The sequence below is a fragment of the Rhineura floridana genome, chromosome 17 (genome assembly GCF_030035675.1).
Source record: "Rhineura floridana isolate rRhiFlo1 chromosome 17, rRhiFlo1.hap2, whole genome shotgun sequence".
Taxonomy (NCBI): domain Eukaryota; kingdom Metazoa; phylum Chordata; class Lepidosauria; order Squamata; family Rhineuridae; genus Rhineura; species Rhineura floridana.
This window is the reverse complement of record NC_084496.1, coordinates 7,482,869-7,499,691: the sequence shown is the minus strand read 5'-3', so window position 1 is coordinate 7,499,691 and position 16,823 is coordinate 7,482,869. Positions and strand designations below refer to the sequence as shown.

The window sequence follows — 16,823 nt, the reverse complement described above, 5'->3', positions numbered from 1 at the left end:
AGCATTCTGACAAAAGTTCTCAAGGGAGCTGATTATTTGTTTTCTTCATGTGAGCGACAGATTCCCAGCACCAGAATAATAAAGGGTGCTAAAATAGGCCCAAGGATAATATTAATCAAGAGTTAAGAGGAGACTCTGGGCAAAGTGACTTAATTACATTGCCAGTTGTAAAAGGGCTTTATCATAAGCAATAAAGATTAAGCGCTCACTCATGCAGTTGCCTATAATCCTCGAGGGGTAAAAAAATATATTGCAAGGCAGGTCTTCTAATTGTTTAGACTGTAGTTCTGAGCGGAAAAGGGCACAATATATCCCTTCGTGGCTCTGACTACATTGAGTTGTGCAGAAGAGCCATATTAAGGGTATACCAAAGCAATATGTGAGGCGCTTGCTGTTCAATTCATTGTGTGTGGTTATCAAAAGCACATCTGGTCCAAATGTGGCCCTCTGGTCTTCTCTTTCTGGCCCTCTGGACACATTCCACACTGACCCAGCTCCATACCCCCTCCGGTACTTTTCCTTCCTGGAATGTGCCTTTGAACTTTGATAATACTTCTGGCATGCTTGGATGGATGATCGAGGGATACGCCTCTTTGTGTGGAGGAGGGATGGGGGGAGACATTTGTTTCAGTTCACATTTAAAGCCGAATCTATCAAATTTGTATTTCTGAAACAATATGAGAACCGGACACTTTTCTGAATTTTGCAGTGCAGTTTTCCGGCCACGTAAGTGTACAAAAATGCATATAGTAGGGGAAAGTGTGCATAAAAACGGACATATTACTGAAAATAACATACAGAAATGTATTATATTAGGACAAGTTGCTTGCAAAAATGTGTACGTTAGTCAAAGCTGTATACAAAAGTGTGTTTATTAGGAGAAATTCACGTGAAAATGCTGATGAATTTCCATGAGGTTTTTTTCTTTTTTAAAAAATGGCAAGTTGCTGCAGAAATGCGGAGAGCCTAATTTAATTGGAAAAATAAGAAATGGTGACAACTGAAATTGACAGATCCTTACATCCCTAGTGTGGAGGAGGTACAGAAACCTCTGGCTCTTGCATGGCTGGAATGTAATCTTCTGAGCAAAGGGCAAGCGCCGCACACTTTTGCCTCTGGCTTCATTCACCAGTGGCATGTGGCCCCCAGATTGAGGACCATGAGGGAATGCGGTCCTCAGACTAAAAAAGCTTCTCCACCAGTGGACTACACTTAGCAGTGGTTCTCCAGGATCTAAGGCAATAGTCTATCCCAGTCTCAGCTGGAGAGGAAATGCCAGAGATAGAATCTGGGACCTTTAATGAACTTGCTGCCAACAGTAACTGGCAACGAGCGCTCCGAGCTGCTCCGTGGGTATTGTGATTGAGAACGGAAGCCGTTTGTCATGAAACATAATGGGATTTCTCATTCGTTTTGTAGCTTGAGTGACAGCTCCACAGACGATGAGGAAGAAACAGAAGCGGCAGGCCAAGACAAAGCGGAAGAGGGCATGAAAGAGTTTCCCCAACCGTCATGGTAAGGAACAAAGACGTTCCACATTTTCATGGAGTGTTAACATGACAAGAACTGGATGTCTTTCCAGAGGCAGGCACCTTCTGTAGTCATAAGGAACACCAACTGACGCACAGCACTGCTAAATTGGCTTTTTAAAACTGAAAACGAAGGGTCTTTTCACAGATTATCTGGCACCAAACGTAGACTTAGTCACTGAGTGCTGCAGCTGCGCTGGGCTCTTTTGCGAGCATTCCTGTATGAAGCATGTTTCCAAACACTGGCTTATCTCATTCGCACGTTACAGTTTTCGAAGGTGTGCTCCGGAGAAGTGGCCCTGAGATGCTCAGGAAGCGGAGTTGTGCATCACGTGCGCGAGATCTTGGCAGACACACAGTCCTCCAGCCATATGCCGGCGCTACTGCTTCTTCTAATAGTGAACTGGTGTGATCACAGCTAGCAGAATTAGAGCCAAGACACACTCGCTAAAACAACCGCATGAAGGCTGAGCATGCTCAGCAGCCACAGGGTTTGGCTTGTCCCATGGAAAAGAGGGCTGGGGCTGGAGAGGAGCAGAATAGCAGGTCATGGGTTGGTATGAAGTGTGCATGTGTTAATGTATGGGTATAGCTGCGAATTTAGAAATAATGGCTAATTTAAATAGAAATTTAATATCTTTTGCCATCATGTGCCTGTTCATTCTGTGTTCCGGGTGCTCACTGTGGATAGACACCTTTAAGGCCCCTCCTGCTCTTACTTCTTTTTTTAAAAAAAAAGCTTTAAACCAAACTTGGATCAGACAGACCTTCAAATGCAAGACTGTCCTCTGACGGCCCTTCAAGTTAAGACAGGTGTGAGGAATCTTTGGCCCTCCAGATGTTGCTGATGGCCAGGGATGATGGGAGTTATAGTTCAGCAACATCTACAGTGCCAAAGGTTCCCCATACCTATCTTAGAAGAGGGCATGATTGACTGCTGGAACCCTGAACAGGAGCACTCCTGTTAGATGGTGAAGATAGACTGTAACACTTTGTTACAGATCCCATTTGTTCATTACCCTGCCTGGCATCTTGCACTGATCTTTCTATTATTACTACTTAATTAATTTATATACCTTGTACATGCCAAAGTAGCTTCTAAGTAATTTACAAGTATAAAATCATACATAAAACAAAATGCACAATACAGCAATTCCATGAAAACATTAAAAACATCCATAATTAAAATGTACAAGAATGCAAGCTTGGTAAAAAAAATAAAAATTGAAAGAGCTATTAAAACAATTAGATCACGAAGTTGTTGTTGTTGTTATTATCAATAGCAATAGCAATAGTAGTAATAATAATAATAAATTAGATTTATATCCCGCCCTTCCTCCCAGTAAGAGCCCAGGGTGGCAAACAAAAGCCCTGAAAACACTTTAAAACATCATAAAAACGGACTTTAAACTATATTAAATCAAAACATCTGTAAAAACATTTTTTTTTAATCTTTTTTAAAAAAGGTTTAGAAACATATTAAAAAGCAATTCTAACACAGACTGGATTAAGGTCTCTACTTAACAGGCTTGTTGAAAGAGGAAGGTCTTCAATAGGCACTGATTTCTAAAGGGTAGGTGCCACAACATTAAAGGTCCATTTCCTATGTTGTGCGGAACTGACCTCCTGATAAGATGGTATTTGCAGGAGGCCCTCACCTGCAGAGCGCAGTGATGGACTGGGTATATAAGGGATAAGATGGTCTTTCAGGTATCCTGGTCCCAAGCTGTGTAGGGCTTTGTACACCAAAACTAGAATCTTGAACTTAGCCCGGTAATTAATAGGTAACTAGTGCAATTCTTTCAGCAGCAGGGTGACATGTTGGCGATCCCTGATCCCGGTGAGCAGTCTTGCTGCTGCATTTTGCACCAACTGCAGCTTCCAGACCAGCCTTAAGGGCAACCCAACATAGAGCGCATTACAGTAATTAAGCTTAGAAGTTACCAGTGCATGGACAACAGTTGTCGGACTATCCCGGTCCAGAAACAGCCATAGCTGCCTTACCAGCCAAAACTGGTAAAAGGCACTCTTAGCCACCAAGGTCACCGGAGTCTCTAGTGACAAAGATGGATCCAGGAGCAGCCCCAGACTACAGACCTGCCCTTTTAGAGGGAGTACGACCCCATCCAAAGCAGGCAACTGACCAGTTATCCCAACTTGGGTACCACCAACCCACAGCATCTCTGTCTTACTAGGATTCAGACTCAGTTTATTGGCCCTCATCCAGCCCACCACCGAGTCCAAGCAGTGGTCCAGGGCTTGCATGGCCTCTCCCAATTCAGACGTTACAGAGAAATAGAGCTGGGTATCGTCAGCGTACTGCTAACACCTTGCCCCAAATCTCCTGATGAGTGCTCCCAAGGGCTTCATATAGATGTTAAACAGCATGGGGAACAGGATGGTACCCTGCAGCACCCCACAGCACAACTGCCAGGGGGCCGAAAGATAATCTCCCAATGCTATTCTCTGAAAACAACCCTGGAGATAGGATTGGAACCACTGTAAAACAGTACCACTGTGAAACAGTAGCTCCAATACCTGTCTCGCCAAGTCAGCCCGGAAGCCGCCTAGAGAGCAAGTAAGAATAACAGGGTCGCACTCCCCCATCTTCCTCCTGATAAAGGTCATCCATCAGGGCGATGGAAGTTCAAGTTCAAGTTCAGGGGAATGCTCTGGTGGGTCACCATATGTGGATCACAAGTTGTTGAGGCCTAACATACATGCATATGTGAACAGGGTATACATGGTTAGAAATCCATGATAATGCTGGGATTCTTAGGATTTTAATAACAGCACTTTTGGATTGGCTCTGCTGGTGTGTTCGCACTGCATTGACCTTCCTGCCACATTGCCCCTTCCCCTCTACCTCCCAGTAAGCAACAACAAGGTGACCAGCTGGAGGTCATTGAGTGCTGTCACCCCACCACACCATTCGCTATGGGATATAGTGGATGTAATGGAAACCCAGGAGTATGGACAGAACCAGTGGGATATGATTATCTCCGAGTACAATACATAGGAAGGATAGGGAAGAGTGTATTGGAGAGTGTATGTATGTCCAAAAGGACATCCCTAAAGAGGCAGACTCCTCCATGGAATCAATGTAGGTTGTGATGCCAGACCCCAAGAGTAATTTATTCCTGGGGGAACACTATTGTTTCCTCTGATACAAACATGTGCATGCTGGTAGAAATATTTTTAGGTTGCTAGTATTAAGAAGGTGAGCATATCCAACAGTCTTGCTTATTTGGAATGGCAATTTCAATTTATGTTTCATAATGTGATGTATGGTTTTCTTTTATTTTTGTCTAGATATTTTTATAATTGTTATATTTTGTTTTTGAAGATATGTATATTGCTTGCAATTTATTGTGCAGTTATGTTTATTTAAAATGTGATATATTTCATTTTCTTTTACTATCAATTGTACCAAATGTGATGTTATATTGTTTTTATGTTGTAAACCGCCCAGAGAGCTTCGGCTATGGGGCGGTATAAAAGTGTAATTAATAATAAATAAATAATTAATAAACTGGGGTGTCTTCAAGAGCCAGTGGAATGCCAATATTGATGGGGCCTCTCATATTTCAGCAGGGAGGGAATTCCACAACACTGGTCCTACCAGTGAAAAAGCCTGCCTCTGTGTTACCATGAGCCAATAATTATCAGGCTGTGGCAAAACTAACTAGTTGAGTTCCATTTGCTGATCTGAATGCCTTTACTGGGCATTAGAGAAGACGATGGTTCAAACCAGCTTCCCCAGAGTTAGGATCCTGTAGATTGGGCTGGACTCATCAGCTCTGCCTTTCTCTTTCATTCGCAGCAAGGATTGCACAGGGAAAAGCTTTCTGTTGCAGCAGCTCCGTGATTTTCGCAGAAGAATGTCTCAGCCTTTGCCCGCCATGCAAGACAAAGGAAAGTGCCAGGCTCTCAACTCGGAAGAAACTGATCTGCTGAGTGACAAGAGAAGACAGAGCCTCAGATTGAGGGGGCTGACCTCAATGGGGCCAGCCAATTCAGAAGAATCCAAAGCCAGGAGCTTCCTCGCTCAAAAGAACTCAAAAGAACTCAAGGAAGAAACCCGGAAAGGACCAAGTTCAGCATCGCCTCCAGACTGTTTGGCAGGCAAAGATGCTGAATACCCAAGGTAGCCCGGAGTATTATTTAGATACTACATTTGTATCCTTCCTTTCCTCCAAGAAATTTAACGTGGCTTGCATGGCTCCTCCCCCTTAACCTTCGCAAAGTTAGCGACTGGCCTAAGGTCACCCAGAGAGCTTCATGACTGTGTGGAGATTTGAACCTGGGCCCTCACTCTGGGCCCGATGATGCTGGAACCGCTGTTCTGTGCCAGCTCACAACAGCAGACAATGGTGTTTGCTTGGAAATATAAGCAGAAGGGTAACAATAGCGTCCCAAAGTCAGCGGCCCATGGGAGGCAGGGATTTGGGGAGAGTTAGGGAAAGCTCAGCACAGGAGCGGGAGTTTGGGGGGGGGCACTGGAGCAAATGAGACAAAGAAGATGAGTTGGAAGACAGTGAAATTCGGGTGGTTGTCTAGGGGATCCCCTCAGGGGCTCAGCAATCCAAAGTGAAGCGCGAGGGATCAATCTAGATCCAAAACATAATCCAGAGGCTAAATCAGGTGACAGTCCAAGGTCAGCCACATAGAGTGCTCAGTCGTGTTAGAACTCAGCAAGGCATAGGCCCAGGGAGCCTGAGACCTGTGTGGTTTCCAGCAGCTGGAAGGTTCAAAAGGGAGACCTCACATACTGTGCTGTCCTAGGCCACACCCTAACCCCAGCTGCTGGTAAGGAAGGCATTTCAGGGATCGCTTACTTACGAGGAGACTCCTTCCTCACGAGCCACGCAACAACTCTTACGTTTGTGGACGTATGCCGTGTTGTTGCCCTTCGTCCTGGCCCTGGGCCTTTTGGCACCGGTGTTCCCCCCCGCCACCTCCTCCTTGGACAGCTCCAGTGGTTCTTCAGCAGGCCTCTCACCAGAGGACCCTCTAGGTGATCCTCAGCATCGGTTCCAGGAGACCCTGCCCTGCTCCTCAAGGTCCTTGACCTGTGGAGTGTCTGGCCCCCTTACTGAGGATTCAGCGTCTGGCACCAGGCCAGGACTAGGCATGACACTGGCGAGGGTGGGGGTGGCAGAGTCACCATGAAATTCAAATGCAAAAGTGACACGATGTCCCTCTGCTTGCGTTTTGTAGGGCAGAAGAAAGCCCCAAAGCAAAGCAGGTAGAAGAGAAACTCCGGAAACAGAGGCTCGAGGAGCAGCTGGAGAAGTTAAAGCCTCGGCACTCCACGACTGGGAGGCAGCCCATGGCAGAACAAACCCCCGTCTTATTCCATACGGTCAGTAGCCCAGAATAACCAAAGAGCATCCTTCTCCCAGGGATCTTGTGCTTTATGCAGCTGACTTCTTCCAACCCCGGTTGTTTTCCCGGATGGGGTTTGTTTAAAGCTGACATTTCGGGCACGCTACTGGCAGTCTAGGGAGAGCTTTTCCTGACGTGGGTCTTGCTTGGCTCTGTGAGCCGAGCAGCAAGAAGCGCTTAGCCATTGTTAACTTATTGAAGAGATGAATCAACCCGCCTCTTGACCACTCTCCTGGGGAGTGTGGGGAACTTGTGGCCCTGCAGATGTTGCTGTTGGCAGGCAGCAAGGTGATCAGAGAGCAAGATCCAGGAAGTATCAAACAGACAGGACTGTGGCCTAGTTTCTCACTGAGGTGGTAAACTGTTGTTTGGGCTGGACCAATTCAGACTGCAGAAGAAGGCTTTCCTAACTGGAATGCTCCTCTGTACAAACAATTCAGTGTACGTATAAAATTAGTATGACAGGGAGAAGGGTTGTAGCCTCTTTTAATTTTTGTGTGTGGAGGGTCGTTTTGTCATGTCTCTCTCTCTTACACACACACACACCACCACATCACCATTAGAAGTAATACCCAGGTTTATCACTAGGCCAAAGTCATGCTCTGCAGGACTGCCGACAGCTCCAAAACAGTAGCTAGTTACTTGGATAAAGTGCAAAGCTAAAATGGAGGCCTCCGTGGACTGCTCAAACACTCTGCTCACTTAGGCCCATTAATTTCAGTGAGCCTACTCTGAGTCAAACGTAGTTGGATACAACCCCCCCAACACTAGCCATATGATGTCCTTTCTGACTCTGAAGGGCAGGTTCCTGGGGGAGTGAGGAACCTTGCGCAGTTAGGGCAACTGGTGGTTTAAGCCAGTGGTCTTCCACCTTTTCAGACCTGGGGCTGACCTTTAACCCAAGCATGCATTTGGGGACCCGTTTCTTAATTTAACCCCCCCAAAACATATTTGCATGGTGGTAGTGCTGGTTTGTAACCCACCTTGGATCAAACCTGTGACCCAGCAGGGGGTCCTGAGAACAAAGACCCACCTGCTGCCTGGTTCCACATCTGCCATTCAGTCCTCCCTGTCAGCCAGGGCTTCGTCTAGATCTTGGAACATGCCATGCCTTTGGATCATGCCATTTGTCTGTGGGCCTCTGTGTGGTTCTTTAGAGCAGGGTAGGGACGTTGGAGAATTCTGAAGAAAATGGAAAAGGAAGAGTAGTTCATGTGTTCATCTGTGGCCAGGAACAGAAACCAGTTGAATACAGTCGGTATCTGCTCACATTCTTGTTTGGGCTTTTTATATCTGTAAACGATACATAGTTAATGACTTCTTTTACATTGTTTTGACATTTCCTTTTCATTGAAAGGAATATAAATTATGTAATTTACATAAACAATTACATAACTTATATTAAATAGTGGACAGACAACGCAGTCTTTGGCAGAAAATAAACTGCAGTGGAACGGAAACAGTGCTGATTGTGACAAATATAGGTTGGAACAGAAATCATTGCCTTCTTACATCCCCAGACCAGGGTCCTGTCAGCTGTCAAAAAATTGGGATCATTACATGTCCAGGCTGAAAGGTGTTTGTTTTCTTGGTGGTCTTCTCAAGGGGTGAGATCAAGAGATAAGAAAGGAATGAGATGTCAGGTCTACATTCTCTCTCTAATATTTTACATTTGTCTTCATTACGGTTTATTTCTCCATGCAGTTCACTCATTTATCAAGATCATTTTGAATTCAGCTATATCCTTCCTAGTTTTTTTTAAGCAGTCCTCTACATTATTGTGTCATCTGCAAATCTGATCAGTAGACTCTCTTTCATCCAAATCATTAATAAGGAAAGAATTCTTTCACTTACAGCTCACTTCACAATACCCGGTTAGCAAGGGGGCAGGTTTTGAAGAGTTCCACACAGTGTGCAATCCATGCCTGGCTCTTCTGTCTGACAGCTCCTTATTCTTCATAAACATCTGCTGGTGAAATATTTAAAAGGGGGAAGAGGTAACGCCATCACCAGTCCACATTGCAGCTGTCCTTTTCAAGACAGGTCTGACAGCCGTGCTTTCTGCGTCTCAGATTAGAATATTCTTCCCTTCCTCTTTTTGATTCATGCACAGATTGAAGAATTAAATTGTTTTGACATGTGAAAGCAAAGCAGTTAAAATTTGGCAGCTGTGTCCCTTAGAGATTTAGAAAGGAGCATGACTAAGAGAAATATAAATATATTGCGAGGCACCACATTTCCTCAGTGCCAATTTTTTCAAGATGATTTTCAAATGTGTCATTTTGGGTGGTCCTATCCATTGTGTTCCCCTCGCCTCTGATGACCTGGACATCATTAACCAAGTCTCTTATCTCTTGCCCTCCTTGTCTGCCTTATCTGGTTTCTGACAGACATCTCATTCTCGGTCACTTGTTGCTTTGGCCTGTTTGATACTCCTCTGCCTTTCTAAGAAACCAACCACCATCCTGTTCAGATGGCTTTAGGTGAGGATTAGACAAATTCAGGCAGGATAAGACAGTCGATGGCTACTAACCTTGATGGATATATTCTACCTCCACTATCAGAAATAGTATGCTTCTGAATACCAGAAAAGTGCATCAGGGGAGAGTTACTATTCGAGTCGGGTCCTGCTTGTAGGCTTCCCATTGGGGCATCTGGTTGGCCACTGTGAGAACAGGATGCTGGACTAGATGGGCCACTGGCTTCATCAAGGAGGCTGTTTTTATGTTAAACAGAATGTTGTACGATTCAGGACAGACAAACGAAAGGACTTCTTAATGCAGTGCATAGTTAAAAGTCTTGAATTTGCTCCAATGAGAGGTAGTGATGGCCACCAACTTGGCTGGCCTTAAAAGAGGATTAGACAAATTCATGAAGCTACGCGTGGCTACTAGCCATGATGGCTCTGTTCTGCCTTTACTGTCGGAGGCAGTATGCTTTGAATGCCAGTTGCTGGAAACTGCAGGCGAGGAGAGTGCTGTTGTGCTCAGGCATCTGGCTTTTGACTCTGACCCCCCAAGTCAAGTCCAGAGCAATGAATCCTGCTGAAAGCTAGAGCTGGCAGCCTCCTTGGGCAAGTCTTGAATATGGGGCCTTGAATTCTTTTATTTTTTATTTGGTCCTGAAGGCTCCCTTGGGGCTCTTTTGTGGTATGCTAGTATGTGTTCGAATATGTGGTCCAATAACTGGTGGGTTGGGTCTTCATGGGGTTAAAAAGGGTAGATAGAGAGGAGACCTCCTGAGTCCTAGGCTACACCTTTTCTTTGACCTCCTGCTAACTCTTCCTTCCTGTGTAAACTGTTATTCTTAGGATTCTGACCACATCTTCCGGCCGCCTGTTTGCGTGCGTGCGTGAGAGAGAGAGAGAGAGAGGCCATCTTCTCTTTGCCTGCCTCTCTCCTCACAGCATGAAGGCAAACACTAGGCTTAGTGTTTGCATCTCCAACTTAGCTAGATGCAGAACTCTTTCCTATGCACTTCTAGAATAAAGGAGTTCTTTCTTATTTTGAAGCTTATCGTCTTGGTGTGACTAATTCCAGGGAAGGTGTAATATTTAGCAAGGATTCAAAATACACAAAGCTCACTCGGGCACTTTCTGCTACTCTGCAACAGTATGCATGGTATATATGCATGTACCTGTTGCGTGGTATGCAGGCAGTCTGGGAGTGACTCCCCTAGACATGTTTTGCCATCTTTCCAGCCTTTCATAATGCATCTCAGTAATTGAGTTGAACAGTAATTACACTGGCGTTGCTTAGAAGCCCTTCATTGCCTAATGAAGGTGCTTAGAAAGTAACACACTACTTCTTCTTTTTTTAAAAAAAAATAAAAATAAAAGTACATTAGCAATTACATTAACAGTCTCAACTCATTTAGAGCTAGGGAAATCTAGACTCCCTGTGTTCTTAGCTTACCCCTCTGCGCTGCCCATGGAGAGGCAGAGCCCCCTCTCTTCTTCAGTGGAAGTCCTCCTTTGCTTCTGTTTCCCGTTGACGTTGCACAAACGTTGACTGTGAATTAAATTTGGCCTGCCGAGCTAAATTGGGAGCTAATCTGTGTGCAGATTCAGTTCCGTGGCTCTGTCTAAGAAATGAATCCAGCAGCGAGATAAACAGAGCTCCAACACTCACGCTGGTGAAGGGTAACTCGCGCAGAGTTGGTTTTAAAAAAAAGAAATGCTGAATTAAATCAGGCTTGCAAACAGCCATTTGCCTAGTCACCAGGGGTTGCTTTCAGGTAGCAGGTCAGGAAAGCCTTTCAAAACATTGTTCATTTTTCTGTTAGGCTGCAAAAAGACCAAAACAGGCATTAGTAAAACTCTTTGTGGGCTAGTCACTTCTCTGAGCTAACTTGCAAGGCTGCATTAAGAGTAAGTCATAGGTTGTGCGGTGTCCAGGAAGGTTTGGCTTTAAACTACATTACTCTTCCTGAAATCCCCATCCACCAGTTTAATGGAGTCAACACACTTCCACTTGCCCTGTGGCACAAGTTACATATCTATATGAAGCTGTCGGGGCTGAACTAATCCCCCTGCATGCTTTCGGCACTCGAGACTACAGGAGGAGCTAATCCATGTAGCACAGTAGCTGTGGAGTCAACACAACTGGCTTTCTGGAGTCAACGTAAGAGAAGGGAGAAGTAGTGCTTGTCTTTTTTAAAGGCCATGAATTTCCTGTGCACTGAAGTCACACGTCAGCAACTGCCAGGACTTGAACTCAGCTCTGGAGGGAGGGGCACTATAGCTGTGGCTTGGGACTATATTGAAGGGCAGTGAAATATCCTCAGGCCCCTTGCTTTGCTCTGCCCACCCATACTGGCCATCGGACCAACCGTCTTAGACAAGGGCTATAAATGGCTCCCCGTTTGGGCTCGTCTAAGCAACAACTGCCTTACTGGCTCTGGTGTGGCCTTTAAGTCTGGCTCCGTCCCTTCTCTCTGGGTGAATTCGTGGTTACCTTCCAACAGTTGTCTGCGGGTTCTCTCTGACAATACATTACTCCCACCTTAACCACCAGGGCTCGGTGGCCGGAAAAAGGAAGGAGAGCCGGCCAGTTCTGCTGGCGGGAAAGTGGGGGACACAGATCCAGAAGCTTTAAGAGCTGCCTTGAATCTGTTCCAGCCCCTTTTCAACCAGCAGAATATCCATCTGGACTGCTGGCCGCAGTGGGTCGCTGCTGTGCTGGAGCCTCTCTGAAGGTGTTCCATTGGCAGCAAATGAAGCTGCCTGCATGGTCCCTGAAGAGAAATGTTTCAGGGTCTTCCTTGGGGAAGGGCTGTAGCTCGTTGGCAGAGCATCTGCGTTGCGTGCAGGAGGCCCTAAGCTCAGTCCCCAGCATCGCCACAGAGGGCTGGGATGATCTCCTGTAGTGTAGACTCTACTGAGTCAGATGGGCCAGTGGTCTGACTTGGTAGAAAGCAGCTTCCTCTGTTGATGCCAATGGGAGTTTCCTCCCCCCTCCCCCCTGCTAATTGCCATGCAGGGGAGCACTTTTTACCAAGATTGTGGCTGGGGAGGAATGGCGTAAACCTCCCCTCCCCACAAACTGCTGATGACTGTTGCCCACCGTCCTCATGTGCCTTGTGTGTGTGTGTTTTTTTATAAAGCCCACTGTGTGCTGGCTGATCACACCATTAACATACTGTAGTACTTAGACCTCGCCGTAGATGGACCAACAGTCTGTCTTGGCATAAGCACAGATTCTTATGCTCCTGTTTTATGGGATCCGTCATTGTGCTCCGCCTATAACCCCCTTTTTCCCCCTGGTGAACCCCCCTGAGGACCATTATGGTTGAGAAGCGGTATGCAGACCTCGTGAAACAAGCGAGCAAATCAAACGGTGCTGCAGCAGGGACGTGCTGTGAAATAGCTCTGTGATGCTCGGCCGTGTGGTGGCTTGTGGTGGGTATGTGTGTTTTCTTGCTAGAGGTTGATATCTGTGGTGGAAATTTGTCTCGTGCAGCGCTTCCCCCAGCACTTTGGTATTAAGTCCGCACTGAGTGGCAATTTCACTGAGTGGCAATTTGCCAAACAGCCACCGAAGGCAGTTTCCTTATGAAATCTACTATATTGTCATGACCCCCCGGATCCAGCAGGGATCTGGACACAGAGTCGGAGGTTACACCCAGATGGGGAGCCGGGTCAAGGCTGAGGGGTGACTGCTGAAGATAGGGAGACCAGCGCACCTGAGGCTGTTGGACAGGAACCTCCCAGAACATCAGGGCTGATACGGCCAGAACCTGGACCTCCACAGGCACCTTCCGCTAAGCCTGAAGATCCAGATGCCTCCCACTGCACATCAGCCCAGCATCACAGGGAGCTCACCAGAAGGACGGCTGCAGAACAGAGTGCCTGTCTTCAAGCCAGACAGGTGGCCCTTGAAGGCTATGAAGTTCTCCACCAGGAGGTGGAAGCCAGAGGAGGTAGTCTAGAGACAGAGGCATAAAAGGCCTCCGACTGTTACCTACAACTGTTGGAGCAAGTTGTTCCCTTGGAGCTGTCTGAGCTTCCAGCATCGTCTCTGTGAGATCCAGCATCGGACCAGAACATGACATACGTGTTTTGGAAAGTTGTCTGTCTGTTTGCCGTGCGCTTGGACGCCTCTTAAGATATTGTAACCAAATTTTTGCATGATGGATCCTGAGATCAAGGAGCAGGTGTTTATCCGTGCTTGGATATGATTCAACACCATTTTGAACCAAAACTGCAGTGATTTCCACCGCTAATTTCAAAACTGAACTATTCCCCCACCCCACCCCATAGCATTCCTGAGCAATGCTGGGTCCCAGGCTGCTGGTGGTCAGCACCTGTGTCATATGACATAAATATCCAGCTCCCAGCAGAACTCTTGCAGCCCTGTTCCAGATCACTTGCAGTTTCCGAACTGTCCTTGGCTTTGCCTTTCTTGCATAACTTCCCCCTCTCATATGCTTTTCAGCAACCACTACTGAAACCAAAGTGTGGCCAGGGCTTCAAGGAAAAAAAGATTTTGAAATATGTATTCTCCCTAGGGGTGCAAACCCTTAGTTGTCAGTGCACGTGCATGCTTTGCTGCTGTTCTATGAAAAAGCTCCATGCACTAAGAAAAACAGCATGCCAGGGAGAAAGCTAGCCTGAACCCTTCTCCCTCATAAGCTAGTTTTCTACATGCAAGGAGTTTGGGGGGGGGAGGACTCAAACGTATCAACCTCCACCTTGCAGCTTGCAGGGGCCTAGCCCAAGAAAAGCTTTATTACTTGATTTTGCTGCACACATAAATTGGGTTAAGAGTCAGCATGGTTTTTTTTTTAAAAAAAAGGCTAGAGCAGAGAGAGGTCAGACATGTGAGGCAGGAGGTCAGCTGAACCGCTTTTTTCACAGATCAGCCTTTGTCAGTTTCCCCAATTATGAGAATGAAATGCATGAAGCCCTTTAGGGTCTCCCCAGTTCTACCTTCGTTTCGTTTTGTTTCTCTAATTAGATTTTTCTATAATGACCTTCTAAAGATATGAAGAATTAAGTCTTTTATAATCCTTGCTTGATCTTGGAAGTTGATTTAAGTGAACTTTTCACTTTATTGTGAAATAAACTCTGGATAGGGATTGGCAGGCCAAGCCATTTGTTGTTTTCGCTTAATTTTGTCCGCATTGATTGGGTGGCCAGCAGAGGTCCCCATGTACTCATCCATCCCCATCAATGGAATATTTCAAAAGAATCCGAAAAAGGAGGCAGAGAGGACAGCAAATTTCCCCTTGGCGAAACCCCTGATGCCGTTTTGCAAAGGAAAACAGGGATAGAACTTTGTATACCCTTATCGGTCTGCAGAGCAGGAACTAGGGGTGAAGGAGAAATTTGATTTGGTTTGTATTTAAAGGCAAATCTATCAAATTCACACTTTGAGTTTCAAAATTTGCACTTCTCCAAATTTTGTACTGCAGTTCTCCAATCATGTCGTGTGTTCAGAAGTGCGTACACTAGTGTGAAGTGTGCCTAAAAATGCACATATTGGTAAAAACAAATGTGCAAAAATGCATTTTATTAGCAGGCATTGATTGCAAAAATGTGTATATTAGGCAAAATTGCACACAAAAAATGTGTACATAAGGAGAAATGCACATTGAAATGCTGATGAATTTTCATGAGGACTTTAAAAAAAATCACAAGTGGTTGCAGGAATCTGCAGATTTAAGATCCGGAAATGAGAAACTGAAATTGATAGTTTTAGCCATCCCTAGTAGGAACCGTTTTCACCTGCATTTAGACTGGAAACTCTGAGAGAGGCCAGTCCCACTTATCCCATTAGATGAGTACAGTGTAGGTGGTGGTGGCTGAGACAAATTCTGTACCAAGATAGGCTGGATTCTGTGGTCTGTATGAATTATGCAAATCAAGCACATTTGTACAAGCACTCTTATTTTGCAGAAAATATTCTGCTTTTTTAAAACTATTGGTGCATAATTTATTCTGTTTCTGGTGGTCATGGCATGTGGAAGAAGGTGCTATTCAAGGGATTGCAGTTCCCACTCTCTAATTCCCGGAGTTCTAGCTCAACAGCTTCTGAGATTTCATCAGATGTTGCTAATTACATTATTGCAACCATAAGGGCTAGAAACTTGCTTTTATAAAAAAGGAAAGAAAGCAAAAATATGACCAGAATCCAAATCCAACAGTTGATCTGGGACTTTTCTGCACTTGTGTGGGATCGCTGTATACTCACAACCACAAGCGTGTAAGGAAACAAGTTAGAGAAACCAGCAAATAAAGCTGTTGTTTTGACAGCGTTTTTGAATTGCTTCCTTTTGAGGTCCATAGCCCAATTAAAATATGCAGTACAGTTGAGATCCAGAAACTTCAGTACTGTCCTAACAGAGTTGTATATTTCAGATCAGTAACCTCAGAATGCTTCATAAGTAGGCAACTGCTAGTACTGTAGAATACAAATTCTGTAGTAAAGTGCCTTAACCGAAAGACTATTTGTACTATTATGGTCAATAATGCCCTCTCCTAGTTTACGACCAAATGTTGTGTCTAATTATAGCGTGTCCGGTCAGTTGCACACAGGATGGTTATTATTTTTCCTCTTTGCCGTGACAAAGCAATTCTCACAATGGTTCCGGGGTTTATTTTACAACTTGATGTGGAACTTCAGATCTGCTAACAGATGGCTTTGTCATTATGTTAGCCTTCCCTGAAGAATAGAAAGGAACAAACAGATGACATTTCCAAAATGTCTTAGTTCAGTAGTAGAAATTAGCTGTATCTCACTGGAGAAACTGACATAACCGCTCTGTTTATGGACATAAGGAGCACAAGGGAAGCCAAGAAGTATGCCTTCCAAGTCCAAATCCAACACACAGCTTTGCATCCCCATATTGAGCATTAGCAATTTATCACAAGGGGCTCCTCCACACAACTGGTTCATTGTGCATTCAGGTTGGATTGGTGTTGCTCCAAGGCACTGAATTGGGCCCCTAATTGCATTAGGGGAGGGGGGATCCATGCACGGCTTTATTATGAACTATTATATATTATTATGAACTATAAATGTTAGTATTGCTTATTTTTATGAATTGCATTTATATACCTGGTGTAATTTTTTGTGTAGTATTAATATTATGCTGTGTGTTCTATGTTGTAAACTGCCCTCTGGTCTTTTAATGAAGGGCAGTGTATTATTATCATCATCAGCGGGGCAGTGGAATCTGCTCCGTGTTTCAGTCCAAACTATCAAGCACCTTGGACAGCTCCTTGAAAGGTCAGACTAAAACCCGGAGCAGATTCCACTGCCCCATTGACAGAGCCACCAGCAGCCACTGATGGTGGTGATGATGATAAATCAAATGCTTTGGGATCTGAGCCTCAGGTTAAGTTTCAACAGCTTCTGTTCTTTGACTAGTCAAAAACTCAGTCACCCAGCGCACCTTCTGTGC

General features: G+C 45.2%; 1 protein-coding gene across 13 annotated transcripts in view; it reads left to right on the top strand.

The window, feature by feature from the left end:
* Positions 1–16,823, top strand: part of DNAAF8 (dynein axonemal assembly factor 8) — a 108,517-nt gene that overhangs the window by 13,265 nt on the left and 78,429 nt on the right. For all 13 annotated transcript variants that reach the window (XM_061600060.1, XM_061600070.1, XM_061600068.1 and 10 more), the window contains exons 8-10: positions 1,420–1,515; positions 5,353–5,676; positions 6,750–6,894. In XM_061600060.1, coding sequence (XP_061456044.1) covers positions 1,420–1,515; positions 5,353–5,676; positions 6,750–6,894 — 565 coding nt within the window. The remainder of the gene's footprint in view (positions 1–1,419; positions 1,516–5,352; positions 5,677–6,749; positions 6,895–16,823) is intronic.